Source organism: Egretta garzetta, unplaced genomic scaffold, assembly GCF_000687185.1.
Source record: "Egretta garzetta isolate BGI_Z169 unplaced genomic scaffold, ASM68718v1 scaffold595, whole genome shotgun sequence".
Classification (NCBI taxonomy): domain Eukaryota; kingdom Metazoa; phylum Chordata; class Aves; order Pelecaniformes; family Ardeidae; genus Egretta; species Egretta garzetta.
In genome coordinates this window covers 222,326-236,050 of record NW_009259682.1, presented here as the reverse complement: position 1 = coordinate 236,050, position 13,725 = coordinate 222,326, and the positions used below count along the sequence as shown (strand labels likewise).

Genomic DNA, 13,725 nt, shown 5'->3' with positions numbered 1-13,725 from the left:
GGGGGGGGAAGTTGTGAGTTAGGAGTGATTGGTAGGAGTAAGGTGGTTAAGAGAAAAGTTCTCAGCAGACAGTCCTCAAATCCTACACCTTCCTACCCAGAATCCAACCAGAACATTACGGTCACATTGGACATGCGAGATCAGAACTGAGTCCCATCTGAAACCCCAGGCTTTTATTTCTTATAAGGGATGAGATCTAGTAGCACAGGCCCACCCTGAGTCTGAAGCGTGGGCTGCATCTAACAATGCTCAGACTAAACGTTACTTCAAAGTGAGAAGAAACGCAAGCCCCAGGAGAAGTCCTCCGCTGCGGAACCAGAGGTTCCAACCCAACAGTGGAAGGGAAGGGAATAATCCACGTAAAAGCTTCCCGGCTACGCACCCCGAGGAATACTCTTGGAGAGCTGATGAGAAAGGGAACTTGGGCCTTGCCATGCAGATGGAAGGCTAGTCTGAAGGGCAACCCCTAGCTCCTAGCAAGATAAAGCTTTTAATGCAGAAGTTAATTCAACCTGCAGAATGATACATGCATACGCCTCGACAGGGCTGATATACCACCTACTGCTTTGCAGGCAGCAACAGTGACACGGGAGGTCAGGAATGCACAGACATTTGCTCAGGGTTTGCGAGAAGGGCAATGAAATCAGGAATACGTCACGACGGTGCAAAACATTTACCTGAATGGGGTTTTCCTCAGAGGCATGCTTATCACGACGTCTTCCTTCTACTCGCCTAATTGTGCCTGCCTGGCCACCGATCACATCAATTGTCCCACCCAGCTTCCTGGTACAAAGCAGATGCATCTTTTTAGGCTCAAAGACATTAGCAGGAGCAGTTTTCCTCACTATTAGACAAAACTTCGCTCGTACATTCTTTTCCACCAGGGAAAAATCCCTAGAGGCAGCACTCAAATTGGACAAGAGGTGAATGAGAAGTCCTGTTTCACTTTTGAGCAGTTTGAGCTCTGCTTGCAGGGGTGAGTGAGGTCTCTGAACACCTACAAACACAAATTCAAAGAATCACCATGTACGGGTGTAATAACACGGACTGCACACCCTGGTTCAGAGCTGAAATCCTTCACTTGCTCTCCAGATTTGAATAATCATTCCCAGATCAGGGTCAGAGGAAGGGGAACATATTTATCAGGAGAAGCCTTTAACACTATCAGCCCAGAAGATTCCAGTCTTCCAAGTGTTGCTGCTACCACTGAAGTTATTTGCAAAACAGATTCTCAGACACCTTCTAGCCCGCCTCCCTGGGGTCTGCTCTGTTTCTATTAAAGTCCAAAGTTTTGCCACTGCCTTCAGTGAAATCAAGGCTAGACCCTTGAACAAAAACATATTCAAGTAGCCAAGAAACAGTGCTGTCTGCGCGTGCCTGGAAATGGGTCACAGAACCTACAATTTTCCATGCTCTTTTATCTCCACGCCCAGGGCACACCTGGGGGAAGAACATTTTTATATGAGCTCGTTGTAAGGTCACCACAAGTAAAGGTTTGCGAGAGAGAGAAGCACACGCAACTGAAGTTTAAGAATCCCTCATCCTATATTCATGCCACAATTGATTTGTGCAAGTATGGCCTTAGACATGTTTTCCTGCAGTTAGGACAGAAAAACGCCAGCACTTTTCCAAGTTAGACAGTGTTAATTTTCTCTCTCAGTAGGAAATTTAGACAAAATACTGGCTAACTGGCAAGATAAAAAATTTCTCACTGAGATCTGCTCACTTAAAGTAAAAACCAAACCAAACCAAAACCCTCAACTCATTGCTAAGCCCATGGTTTTGATGCTGCTGTGGTGTATAAAGATCCTTCTTCTGGTCCTGACCAAAAGCTCTGCTGCAGGACCAGAATCTCATCTTTAAGTTAAAATGGACACCAACGCTGTAGAGTTACAACAGCATCAGCTTATTTTGCAATGGTGTAGATTTTTGAAAATCTCAGGAGATCCGCCTAACAGCTGGAAACCAACCTGACCGATTTGATGGCACTTGGGAAAGGGGACAGAAACACCGAAGTGCTTAAATGCAAACAGACTAAGCAGAGCTTTAAAGCTTATACTTGAAGCATACAGTTGGTTCTCTCTCAGACAAAGCGGAAAGTTGGAATGCAAGACTGATTTCTGCAAGACAGGTCTGCAAAAGATGTAACATGAATAAAGCACCAGGAACACCCAGATCCCAAAGCTCTGGCTCTTCTTCATAGCTTTGTGTTGCTGAAGCTTTTGATAAAAACCCAGCCACCTCATAAAGTCCAAGTGGTTTTCCCAGCAGAGGGTGCCAGTCAAAAATGACTCAATTGTTTTGCTTTGTTCCAGCCTTCTGGATCCTCTCTCTCATTGGAGAAAATAACTAATTAGCATGCATCAAGCAGCGTAGCATACAGGTTCAGAAACCAATTGTTCCTCTTATCAGCTGCCAAACGTGTAATCCACCTCCCCTTCAGGAGACAAAGATTAACATCATGGCAGTAAGAATAAGCCAAGTAAGCACAAGCAGCCAGCAACGCAAGCCCTCAAAGCTGAGGTATTTGCCTTGGTTCTTCTACTCCCAGAGACGTGTCCCTTCAGCTGGGGTATGGGTTTCCCTCCCTGCGCCGCACTACACTGAGGGTATCACCAGGGAGAGGTAAACGGGTAGGCAGGGGTTGCACAACCCTCAGGAGAGCACTGCTGAAGACAATAATTAATGAGTGACCACAGTAGTAAGGTTTAAAAGCTTCTTCTGTTTCAGGCTTGAGGAGATTCAGATATGGCCTAGGTGGATCCCAGCTACCCCTGTGAAGAACACTGCACCCAGGCTTTACGCCTGCATCCTCTCTTACCTATTAGGAGGAGGCCCAGCCTTCATGCGTCCTCCCACCAGAGCCAAGAAGTCTGTTTTGAATTCTGTTTTGATGATGTTGTTTTCCACTTCTTTTTCCGCATTTCCTGTTCTTCCTTGCTGAACCTACAGAAGGCAACACAACACACGGGTTGAATGCCCTTACTTTCAACTGAATGCAGCATCAGACATTAACCCTCAGCAAAGGAAAAGGCTCCCTTGAGGGACAACCACAGGGCTCTTGCACACAAGCAACCTGTTCTTCAGTCAAGGCGGCAAATGTTCCTGTAAACCAGAATTGGCTACTCCAGCCTCAGCTGCCTGCTGTCTCTCGTTAGAAGTCCAAAAGTTTAATAATCTCATATCCTTTTTCATGTAGTAAGTCAAAACTGGAAATCGTAACCCTTGCTGTATTGACTCTTTGGCTGAAGTTCTGATTAACAGCTGCTGGCCACCTGATGGACTTCTGCAAAGGCTGATGGCCACCACAGTCTCCAAACACAAAACACAACTGCAGCAGTCAACAGCAACAAGCAAAACAGCCACGGATGCCCAGCTCCCCTCTCCACACCTCTCGCATCCACAGGATCTTCCAACCAGACACCCCTATAGCTGGGTAGCCTCAAAACCAACTGGAAATCCACTCAAGTCTTGCTGCTGTAGTGGTTCAAATCTGCCAGGCAGCTCCATAGAGAAAAGATTTTTAGCAGAGATTTAATCTTTAAAGCTACATTTTTGTACTTTCACCACTGAAAGGAACACAAGGTATTAAGGTATCTTCTGCTCTTAGACTCTCATCTCTGTGATTACAAACGTAAGTCCCAGTTTTATCGTAGCTGTACGCAGGAGTAACGTTTCACCTACCGTGATCTTATTTTCAGTGCTGATGGGAGGAGCAGGATCCAGTCCAAGCTGAAGCCGGCGCTGCTTTTCACAATAAGCTTTCCATGTTTCTTCATTGAATCCGTAATTAAAGTAATCAGAAAGATCAGCACCTGACAAAGGGAGAAGAAATCAACATAGGGATTCTAGACGACTTGCATTCCCAAATTGTCCTTCAACTGCTTAAATGAAGAGCTAAGAAAATAAAGATCTAGAGAGCAGAGCTTACTCTCCATTTCATTCTGTCAGAAAGGCGCTGTGTGCCACAGTGGAGGTGGCTGCATCTTTTGGTGGGAGGGGGGCTACAGCCCGAACCGGCAGTGGGACCAGCTGAGACCCGGAATACAGCACATATGCAGGCTATTAAAATAGGTGCTTGCAACCACTCATTTACCAACTGGTTTTTTTCAGGCTGGTTTCTTGCAATTGTCCAAGTGAGTGGAGTGCTGGGGAGAGCACAGGAATGGCAGTTCCAGCTACCACCACAAAAATGGGATGGTGCCACAGAAGCATTTTCTTGGCAGAGCTAAACCAACACATTCTGCCTCTGACCTGGCCTTTGCTGTTCTGAGAAGAGCTGCTGGGACTCACCCATTTTGTGAAACAGGGCTAAAGTGGAAGTTTGTCACTGATGCGTCTCAGACTACACAAGTAATTACAGTTCACTCGTGATCCTAGCTGTAGCCTTCCAAGACTGTTATCTTACTTCGACAGTTGTCTGTGAAATGTGCCAGTTCAGCATGAGTGCTTATGAGTAAGAGAGGTGGCCACAAGCTGCTTGCCAAGAAAACATAGGCGCAGAGGGACAAACATAGCTGCAAGCGACTCTGTACGGCACGCCTCACAACAGGAGGCGTTACAAAGCATCTCCTAGCCCCGCAGAGGCGTCCCTCAAATATCCCCCTCGCAAAGGTACTCTGAGACAGACCCATTCGAAACCAAGGAGCTGATACGTAAGGGTTAAGCAAAACACTTTGACCATGCTGAGCTGGGATCTACACAGAAAGGTTTAGGTTTATCTTCTAGGTAGGCCACTTTTCCTGTTGCACCACCCAAACATGCAAATTTCACCAAAACAGACTCAGCAAGGTGACATTTACATAGCTATTTTATCAGCCTATATTTCAACCCTCGATCAGGTCTTCCACACCATATTTCTTCTTCCTCTCCCTCAATTAAAGAGATACCAACTTGCTGAACAATTAACTGCAAAGGATATAAACCTGAAAGGCTGCTGAGGAACAAGCTACTTGCCATCTAATGTAAACTCACGGGCTACGCCTCTGCAGACATCTTCCCTCTATTCCTACTTCACCACCGTTTTAAGGCTAGCTGGCTTCGCTTTGGTCCAGGCATGTCAGCATGACCACGATGATTTCCACGCTTTATCTCTGAACTTCACTTTGTTGTTTTCCTTCTAACTGATTTCTCTTCCTAGACCCTTCCTTCTCACTTCGTGATCGATGGGAAATCCCCTGCACAAGAAAGGCTGTGGTTTCTATTATGTCTGTGCTAGCTACTCTTCATCACAGAGTGCTTTAGTGCTGGTGTGACACGTTGACGTAGTTATTAGCGCTGTCACGTACTCTGATGCTCTTCTCAGGCCAGCAAAGAGATACCAAAACCACCCCACACAGATGACCTTTAAAAGCACGACTTACTTAGCATAGCAATATTGCTGAAAGATAAACAAAGTACAGGGGCTAGCGGGGAGAAGAACTACGTCTGAGAAGAGGCAAGTGGGTTTTTTGCTTCAGTTCACATTTCATCATAGCATGTTTTATGGGAGTAGCACAGCAAAAATTTGGATCTCTTTGGTTCCTTCATTTAACTTTTGTATCTAATTCAGATGAAAAAACCAGAAGTTTATTTGTAGCACCCTACAGCTGACATGCAAGAGTGGCTTCGGAGTAGAAATCTCCCTAATGCTAATCAGGACAACAAAAGAGACCGTTAAAACCTGCTGTGCAAAGTACTGTTTGTCTGGACACAGTCTAGATAATATGGTCCAGACGGAATAAATGGGGACTGCTCACTCCCAGTTACGCACCTAGGGGCAGAATCTAGCAAAGAATTAGGCAATGCAGCTTTTCTAAAAGAAAAATCCTAGCCTTTCTTGTCGAAGTAGACAGCGTTTTCATTCCTTTTATTCGATTGTTTGCAGCAGGAGAATTCAACACAAAAAGTTGGCTTTCTACCATGGCACGTGCTCAGGTGGGAATTCCCACCATCGCTGCCCTCTGCGAGGGGTACTTCCCTGCAGAAGCACGGACATCCCCCGGACCCAAACGAGAAGGGTGCGTGGGGACGACTGGGCTTGGCCGCGGTGAGACAGAATAAGCAAGCTGCTGCACATGGAGACCACACACCATCGGCAGCCAAATCTTCATCCTGCTCAATTGACTTTAAGGCCAACAAACATTACTGTATTGATTTCAGGGCAATATTTTCTGGGACTAGGGAATTAATAAAATAGAATATTAAAAAAAACAGCCATTCCCTTTAGGGAAGTTAAATTAATAGAGTAAATGCAACCCAATTTTAGGTAGAAGCATGGCTTGATCAATCGGTAAACATCACTGACTGCCCAGACAGGCATCAGAGGCTGAGCAATAGGCATTGTCCTGACTTCCCTGTTCCCTGGCAGCAATAAATGGACAGAAATTACAGGTGAAATTAAAGAGAGAACTGAAACTCCAGAAAATATTTACCACAAGAAACTGTGAGGCCCCACCTGGTTTCCTCCACGGTTTGTCTTCAAATGAATCTAAATCCACTTCTATAACAGGCAATCCATTTATATTCCCTGCGGCATCTAAGTCAATACCTTTGGGCTGCAACTTGGCTTTGGAGAGAGAGAAACCGTTACTACTTTTAATGCAATGCCTTTAATCTGCTAATTTGCTGAGCAAATTAAATCCAGTCAAAAATAAAGCACTACTGTGAATTCGTTGCTGGCTTTATAGCACATAGGTAACTACAATCAACTTTTTTAATAAAAATTACTTTGGTCACTCTATAAATAAATAGCCTGGGTATACAGCACTTGCAGTTGAACAGTGGAGAAGCAAATTCAACCCAGACTGGTACTACAGGCAAATGGAGTGAATTATTAGAGAGCACGCATGAAATTTACCCCAAATGAAAAAAATGTGTACTTCTCCCCAGGCAAAATATTTATTTTTCCCTCCCAAGATACACACATTTTCTCATAACAAGAGACTTTTTCAGGATCAGTTTTAAGTGGACCGTGTACTAACTGGAGTGAGCAAAAATCTGCCAGGTACAGAATCTTCAATTTGTTCTTATTTTCTCCATCAGAAGTTATTTGCATAAAGAAATTAATGGCAGGAATTATATGAAGCCCATGAAAGGACACACTCACATACAAGGAAGATCGGGATCCAAGCCTCAATATACAGTAGAAACTAAACTGAATGGTGAGGAAAATTTCATGTGCAGAAATACACAGAGCTGCTACTGCTTCTTTTAGTACCTTACCCTGCAAGTCCCTCAGTACACTGACCACAGAGTTGAAGTTCTTCTCTGGGGAATTCAGAATGTTTGGCCCCAATGCAGCAATATCATTTAGAAATATTATGGGCTTGTACCATAAAAGTAATAATCAATGTATTTTTTTCTAGTTTAAATAGAATTATGATCAGCTTGTTCAGCGATGGGTAATTAAATCATTCCGTTGCATGCTGTACCCTCAGACTGTTCTAGGAGCGCTGATGTTTAGGAAATGCACTTACTATTCCCAGTTTAAATACGATGCACTGATTTTATACCCTTCCAAGCAGAGACCAAGATTTGCAGCTGCTCCAGCTGTCAGCGCCAGGTAAGTGAAACACTGCAAAAGGTGAAGGATAAAAATAACAGCAATACCTGAAGCAGATGCTCCATAGCCTCTACCTGTTTTTAAGTTTAGATTCATCGGAGTTCCCCTGTATGGAAAAGAATCACTACATTGGTATTGGAACAAATTACTTGGCTGACATTTTCATGCAAAAATATATTCAAGCCCTGACATCCTTCAGAAGATGCTTGGTTCACTTGGGTGATTCACGCCTCTGTACGATTTTTAGTGCTAAGTCTCAACACCCTAAAAGTGAGATTCATTTGCCACAGAAGTTCCTCTAACTCTACAGAAACGCAAACGAACTTACTGACCAACAACGCAATGCAAGAGGATTGTTTTGAACATGAAGGGCAAGGTTATTTCAAAGATTCGAAGCAAAGTTACTTCATTCTGCTCAGGAGCATACTTAGTATTTAAATGGAACTGAACAACATGGAAATCACAGCTGCATACAGAGCACAGAATGAGGAGAGAAAGGTAGAAGCAGCAGATTTCGCAAAGGATGTCTGCAAAATCCAGCGAGCTGCTAATGGATGGAGCACCGCTATTCAGAGTAACCCATCAGACTGAAACCACCTCTACAGCAAGAGAAGGAAACTATCCATAAAGTGGAAAAATTAGAATGTGCTACAAAGCACATGTAAGTCATTTCCTTAAGAGGAAGGCTGCCAGGAGCAAGCAAAAATGCTGTCTTATTAATTCTATTCAATGCAAATTAGGTAGAATTTTAAGTCAGTGACGTAATCTCCTGGTTCGCAAATCCAGCCTCACCATTTCTGAATCATTAAAAAATTAGCCAGCTGAAAACCAGTAAATTCACAGCTTATGCAAATTCTGATCAATACAGACTTTGGTTCTTGAAGTTTTCACAGACGAGGAGTTCGATGTAACTTCCCACCTTTGATTTTGCCCAATGAAGCACAGGAATTCTTTGGTTAACTTTCCAACAGCAGACCCATGAATTAGCATTCCTATTTAACAGATGGATTCTTCAATAAGCAACTGCAAGGACAGAGCTGCCCTTCAGCTTCTATTCCCGTTCCGGTGTTCTAGCCGTTCCTCCCATGTCTCCCAGAAGACAGATCAGCTCTCACCCCCACTTTCAACCCCAACGCACGCGCTACAGGTACCTCAGATCAGAAATCGACACCACAATCCCTAATACATACATGTACGACGGTGCTCCCGTTTTAATGTTGCCAATAGTAACTTTCACGTCATCATCATCACTGTCACTATCGCTGTCATCTTCATCATCTTCACCACTTGGAAGGGCCTAGCAACAATAAAAGCACACAGGAGCTCATTAATACATGAAACCGACAGTAAGCCAAATGTTACAAAGTTTGTATGACTATTTGAAGAACTATTTGTATGACTACAAAGAACTATTTGAAAGAATGATTCTGATACAAAGACCTAACTTTCTACTGCACTCCAAGGCTACACAAAGCTGTCTCTGGGGGCAAAACCCATGGAAGTAACCAGCCTTCAACACAAACAGGCAGTTGCCCACAAAGAAACCGCTGTGTCCTTTGAAGAAGTGACCCTACATCAGAATCAGGGTAAGATTTCTGAAGGTGGGGAAGGTTTAGCTCGGTTCTAAGAACTTCATCGTGTCCCACAGTTCCTCTCCCATACTCTTTCTGAGAGCGCTAGGGCTTTTCCGACACATCAACTTTGCAGGCCCACGGTGAAAGTACACAACCACAAACAAAAATCACCAAAATACATTCACCATGTTTCACCTAAAAACCTTGGAGCAAATATTCTCTCACCACAACTTTTGTGGCAGGAAGCTGCTGAGGAGCTCGGCTTGGCTTATTTAGCACAGTCAGTCCCCGAGTCACTTCACTTTGCAGAAGAACTTTACAGCCGCCGATTCGACTCCAGCGCAGCACCGCTGCTGGGGCACAGAAGCAAAGGAAGCCTTCCAGATATCCAGCACTGCAGCAAGATGCGTGAGCTGAATTAACACCTCACCACCACAAAAGGGTATGAGGAAGGTGCTCCTAACCCTCCTTCCTTTTCCATGGCACGTGGGTTTGTCAGAACTCTGCATGAGCCCTCTCGACATACCACAGTGGCAGAAAATAAACCCGTCAAAAAGACTCGAGGAAGAGGGGGTGGGGAAGCAAGCCGCCTCCTCCTCTTTCAGCACTGAGCCACTAGATTGCATTCCAAGTGGTCTGAGCCTGAATCAAAACTGATTCCCAGCGCTTGGGGCTTTCTATCCCAGTGTTTCCCATATTTTACTGACCCTCGGAAAGTCATACTTAAATACTGAGCTGGAGGTGACATCGTGTTCTGCTTTTCCTGCCAGACTGCGGCATCAGAGGCCCTCATCTGCCCCTTCAGTGGGCATAAGCAACACTTAAAATTAATTGGGGTTCACTACACAAGGTAGGCTGAGAAGAGAAGCCCATGGCTGCAGTTAGCGTTGGGAATCGACTGTCAGTACCCTCCTACAGTACAAATCTAACGTGTGAGGCAGTACCAGCATCTTTACACTCACATCTTTTTATCCACGAGTACTGAGAAGCACAAAAATAACCATTTGAGCGGAACACGTACGTGTTGCGACATCTCTCGGTCTTCATTGCTGACGGGCCGGTTCTCCTGAGGAGCATCTTGCAAGGGATGAGAAGATTCCGCGTGTCTAGTAAATGCGACAGATAAAAGAAAGTGGGCAAGCCCAGTCTAGAAGTTCACCTACAAACATTTCTAAAGCATTCGTCCAGGTGACTTTCATATAATGGCTTTATTCGTGTAGTGTGTTTATTCTGCTGGCAGTTAGCTCAACTATACAACAAAAAAAATTAATCCTCCTTGCTTGGCTTTGCTGTTGTTGGAAAGAATCAGCTTAGCGCCTGACCGACAGCACGGCGGCCCAGCCAAGCACCGCTCGACACCTGAGGTCCAAGTGGCAGCTCTAATAGCTTTCTGCTGTGGTTCAGCACAACCACAACTGTATCAGAATAAGACTGTAACGAGCAAAACTTCACCTTGTATTTAAGGATGCTAATAATTATACGTGAGTTTAGTAAGCAGCAAGGGCATCTGTTCCATAGAAATTAAGGAAAAAATTATTTTAGTGTTTCTACAAATAGCTTACATTAATGAGTAGTTACAGTTCAAAGATGACAGATAATTATACACCCAATCTTCTCATTCATTACAAATTAGTCCTAATACAACAATGGTCAGGTTCCGATTTACCTCCGGTTAAAGAGTTTGTACAAACGTTAGCATTGTTTATCGCATTGGCCAGGCAAGAAAGCCACATTGGTATACACATGCTGGAAAAGAGCGTGCTAAGCGTTACAAAACTAAGGTACAAAGAGAGACCACTTTCCCCCCATGTCATAGGTAAAACCTAGTAGAACTTCAAAATAGTTCTGGCTTTTCAAAAGAGACAACTGGAATAGCCCAGGAAATCCAATTACTTTGGACACCAGTACTTCGTGGAGATGTTGCTATATTAATTTAAAACCCCATGTTGGATAATAAACACACACAAGGTTATCTTCAAAAGGAAGCATACGCAACATCTAACAGAATCCAAACACTGGTCAGATTAAAGCCATTTCGGAGGGGGCAGGAAAGGGACACCAAACAAGTAAGCCAGAAGATCACACTCTCGCAACCCAGGAAGCAGTTACTGAGCATTAAAAAAAAAGAACAAACGAACAAGAACAATTTGAGCAGTTACGGAAGCTCTCCTATTAGAAAAGCCCCCTATACAAACAAATTCCGCCAAGTTCTCGAGGCGAGAGCTGAAGAAACGTTAAATTATAGAAAGTAGCCAAGATGCTTAAAAGGATTTCAAAGTTGCAGACGTAGGCTTTTACCTAAGGACCAAGAGACGTACAGCTGGAGAACAATCTCACAGGGGCTCCAAGACCCTCTGCGTTTTGTTTGCCAAACCCAAGCAACTCGTACCATTGACCTCAACCCCAGAATTTTCTTAAGAATCCGAGATGACTGAATTAAGGAGGAGTGACAAGATTACCTTCAGCTTCAAGTCACATGAAGTATCTGTGGGCGTGCATTAAAATTTATAAATCGGAATTCAAATAAACATTTGCTAAGTAACAGACTTTCCCTAACCTGTTTGCTTCCCGGGAATGAACAATCTGACCGGTCCAGAGCCATCATCTGCATGCAAAAACAACGTCGCAGCTATTTAATTTCCTCCGAATGCCAACATAACCCGTGCGTTACTGACGTAACAGCATCCTGCACAGGCTGCTGGTATTTAACGCATCCTTTAGGCTAAGGAATGCTAACGGCCGCCGCATCCTGCACGACACTGACACTGATTTCTGCTTTGTGGGTAGGCACAAACTCTCTAGCAAACCAGCAACGTAGCCCTGGAGCGGCAGCCGTCGACAACATCGCAAACAAAGAGTCATTTTTCTTAAAACACCCCACAGCTCTTCATTTAGGAAGAGTCTCATTGTGCAACAAAGAAAAGGAAAAAACCAAAAAGAGGGAAGGAAAAAAACCCAAAAAGGAGAGCTGGCGTGACCACTGGGACTTTTCCTTCACATGTCTTGCGGTTACTGGAGACAGTTGCTGGAAATTCAGATTTTTAATCCTGCTTATAAAGTAAAATTACATTCAGAAGAAAGCGAGAAGGAACAGTAGATCTGTGCAGGTGAGCAGTAAATTTCTATCTAAACTAAAAATTGTTCCTTCGCACAAAGCTCATGTAATGTTTTTAGGTAACAATTCACCAAGTCTGCCTAAAACTTGTTTTTGAACAAGTTTTCATGTTCCCTAAGCACAGGATACTTACTACGGAAGTAGGACAGTATTCGTAACAATCTCAGAAATTCCGGATCGCAACGACCTTAAAGGACAATAAATATTAAACTGAACTTTTGAAGGTGCTGAGCGCACAGAAATCCAGCGAAGATCGAGTCTTCTGAAAACCGTGTTACATTCAAAAATGGCAAACAGATGATGGGTCTGCCGAGAGAAAACTCCGCTGGCGCAAACCGCGCTGCTACAACTACAGGGGAGTTATGGTCAAGGACAGACAACACTTCCCGGACACGGACAGCAAAACTGATCGTTGGGTTGGCCCCAGCACTTTTATCTGAAAGTCAAACCCAAACTACGTATTTCATGGATCTCATAATTTGTTGATTCGATCACGTCACGATTTTAACCTAGGCTTGAGGTTTTTAGCATTTCCAGGACGCAGTTTTACCAATGCCAGGCTGGCACAAAGGCCAATCCTCAAGGCACCATTTTTCCCAGGGAATTAAATGGGAAAATAGATCTGATTTAAAACTAATCAGGAAGGGAGTGGGGTGGGGGGGAAAGGCTTAAAATTTAGTTTTAAGTCAAATCAGTTGACTGATCCAGTTCATCTTCCAAATCCATAAATGCTGTGCCAGCCCAAGGGTGGTGGCTGGGGATGACCCCATGGGATGGGAAAAGGACGGGCTGCCGTTGCTGGCAGCAGCATTGGTCCAAAGCATTCATGAAGCTACGCTTAACCTGGCTTGATCTTCTTTGCAGCATATGTTGTTATAATGAATAAACAGTCTCTGGACTCACCCAGAAATTGGTCCATCTTCTTGCTTACCAGTGGTGTCATCTGCAAAAACAACAATAAAAAAAAAATTATTCGAGTGAAAGAAAAAAAAAAAGCTCAATTTTTAAGCCCAAAATGCATCACAGAAATACACAGCAGCGCCAAGGCACTATAACCCCAACGTTCTCTTCTCAACAAAGTTCAACTGGAAATGGAGCAACTAAAGAAAAAAACCAAACAACAAATGAAACCCATCAGCAGAAGCGAAGTCCCCCACAGAACAAAAGTCACAAAACATATCCAAAGCCTCAGAGGAGAAGGAGGAAAGGCAAACATCAGATAAGGAACTGAAGTCAGCTGTGAAGATCTTTCTATAGACTTTTAGCGCACCAGGGAAGAAGAAACATCAAAGAATTCAGCCGGGGAGTCTACGAGGAGGACAAAGACGTTGAAATGAAGTCCTACGCTTTTCCCCAGACACGCAGCAGCCCCCCGCCAGCCCCGGGGTTCACCTGCATCAGCCAGGTTAACAAGGTTTGGATGATTAGGAAACGGAAACTCTAACAAAGCACCGCGTTAACCTCTTGGCACGCCCGTGCTATTGTTAAGATAA

The 13,725-nt window shown here is 44.1% G+C and overlaps 1 protein-coding gene across 1 annotated transcript in view; it reads right to left on the bottom strand.

Moving 5' to 3' along the window:
• The window catches only part of LOC104126070 (pre-mRNA 3'-end-processing factor FIP1-like), a 50,278-nt gene that overhangs the window by 11,474 nt on the left and 25,079 nt on the right, over positions 1-13,725 (bottom strand). The window contains exons 7-16 of the mRNA XM_035894047.1: positions 13,136-13,175; positions 12,366-12,419; positions 10,139-10,223; positions 9,343-9,511; positions 8,734-8,840; positions 7,591-7,649; positions 6,437-6,547; positions 3,685-3,815; positions 2,822-2,946; positions 678-783 (exon numbers count right to left, since the gene is read on the bottom strand). Of these exons, the coding sequence (XP_035749940.1) occupies positions 678-783; positions 2,822-2,946; positions 3,685-3,815; positions 6,437-6,547; positions 7,591-7,649; positions 8,734-8,840; positions 9,343-9,511; positions 10,139-10,223; positions 12,366-12,419; positions 13,136-13,175 (987 nt within the window). The remainder of the gene's footprint in view (positions 1-677; positions 784-2,821; positions 2,947-3,684; positions 3,816-6,436; positions 6,548-7,590; positions 7,650-8,733; positions 8,841-9,342; positions 9,512-10,138; positions 10,224-12,365; positions 12,420-13,135; positions 13,176-13,725) is intronic.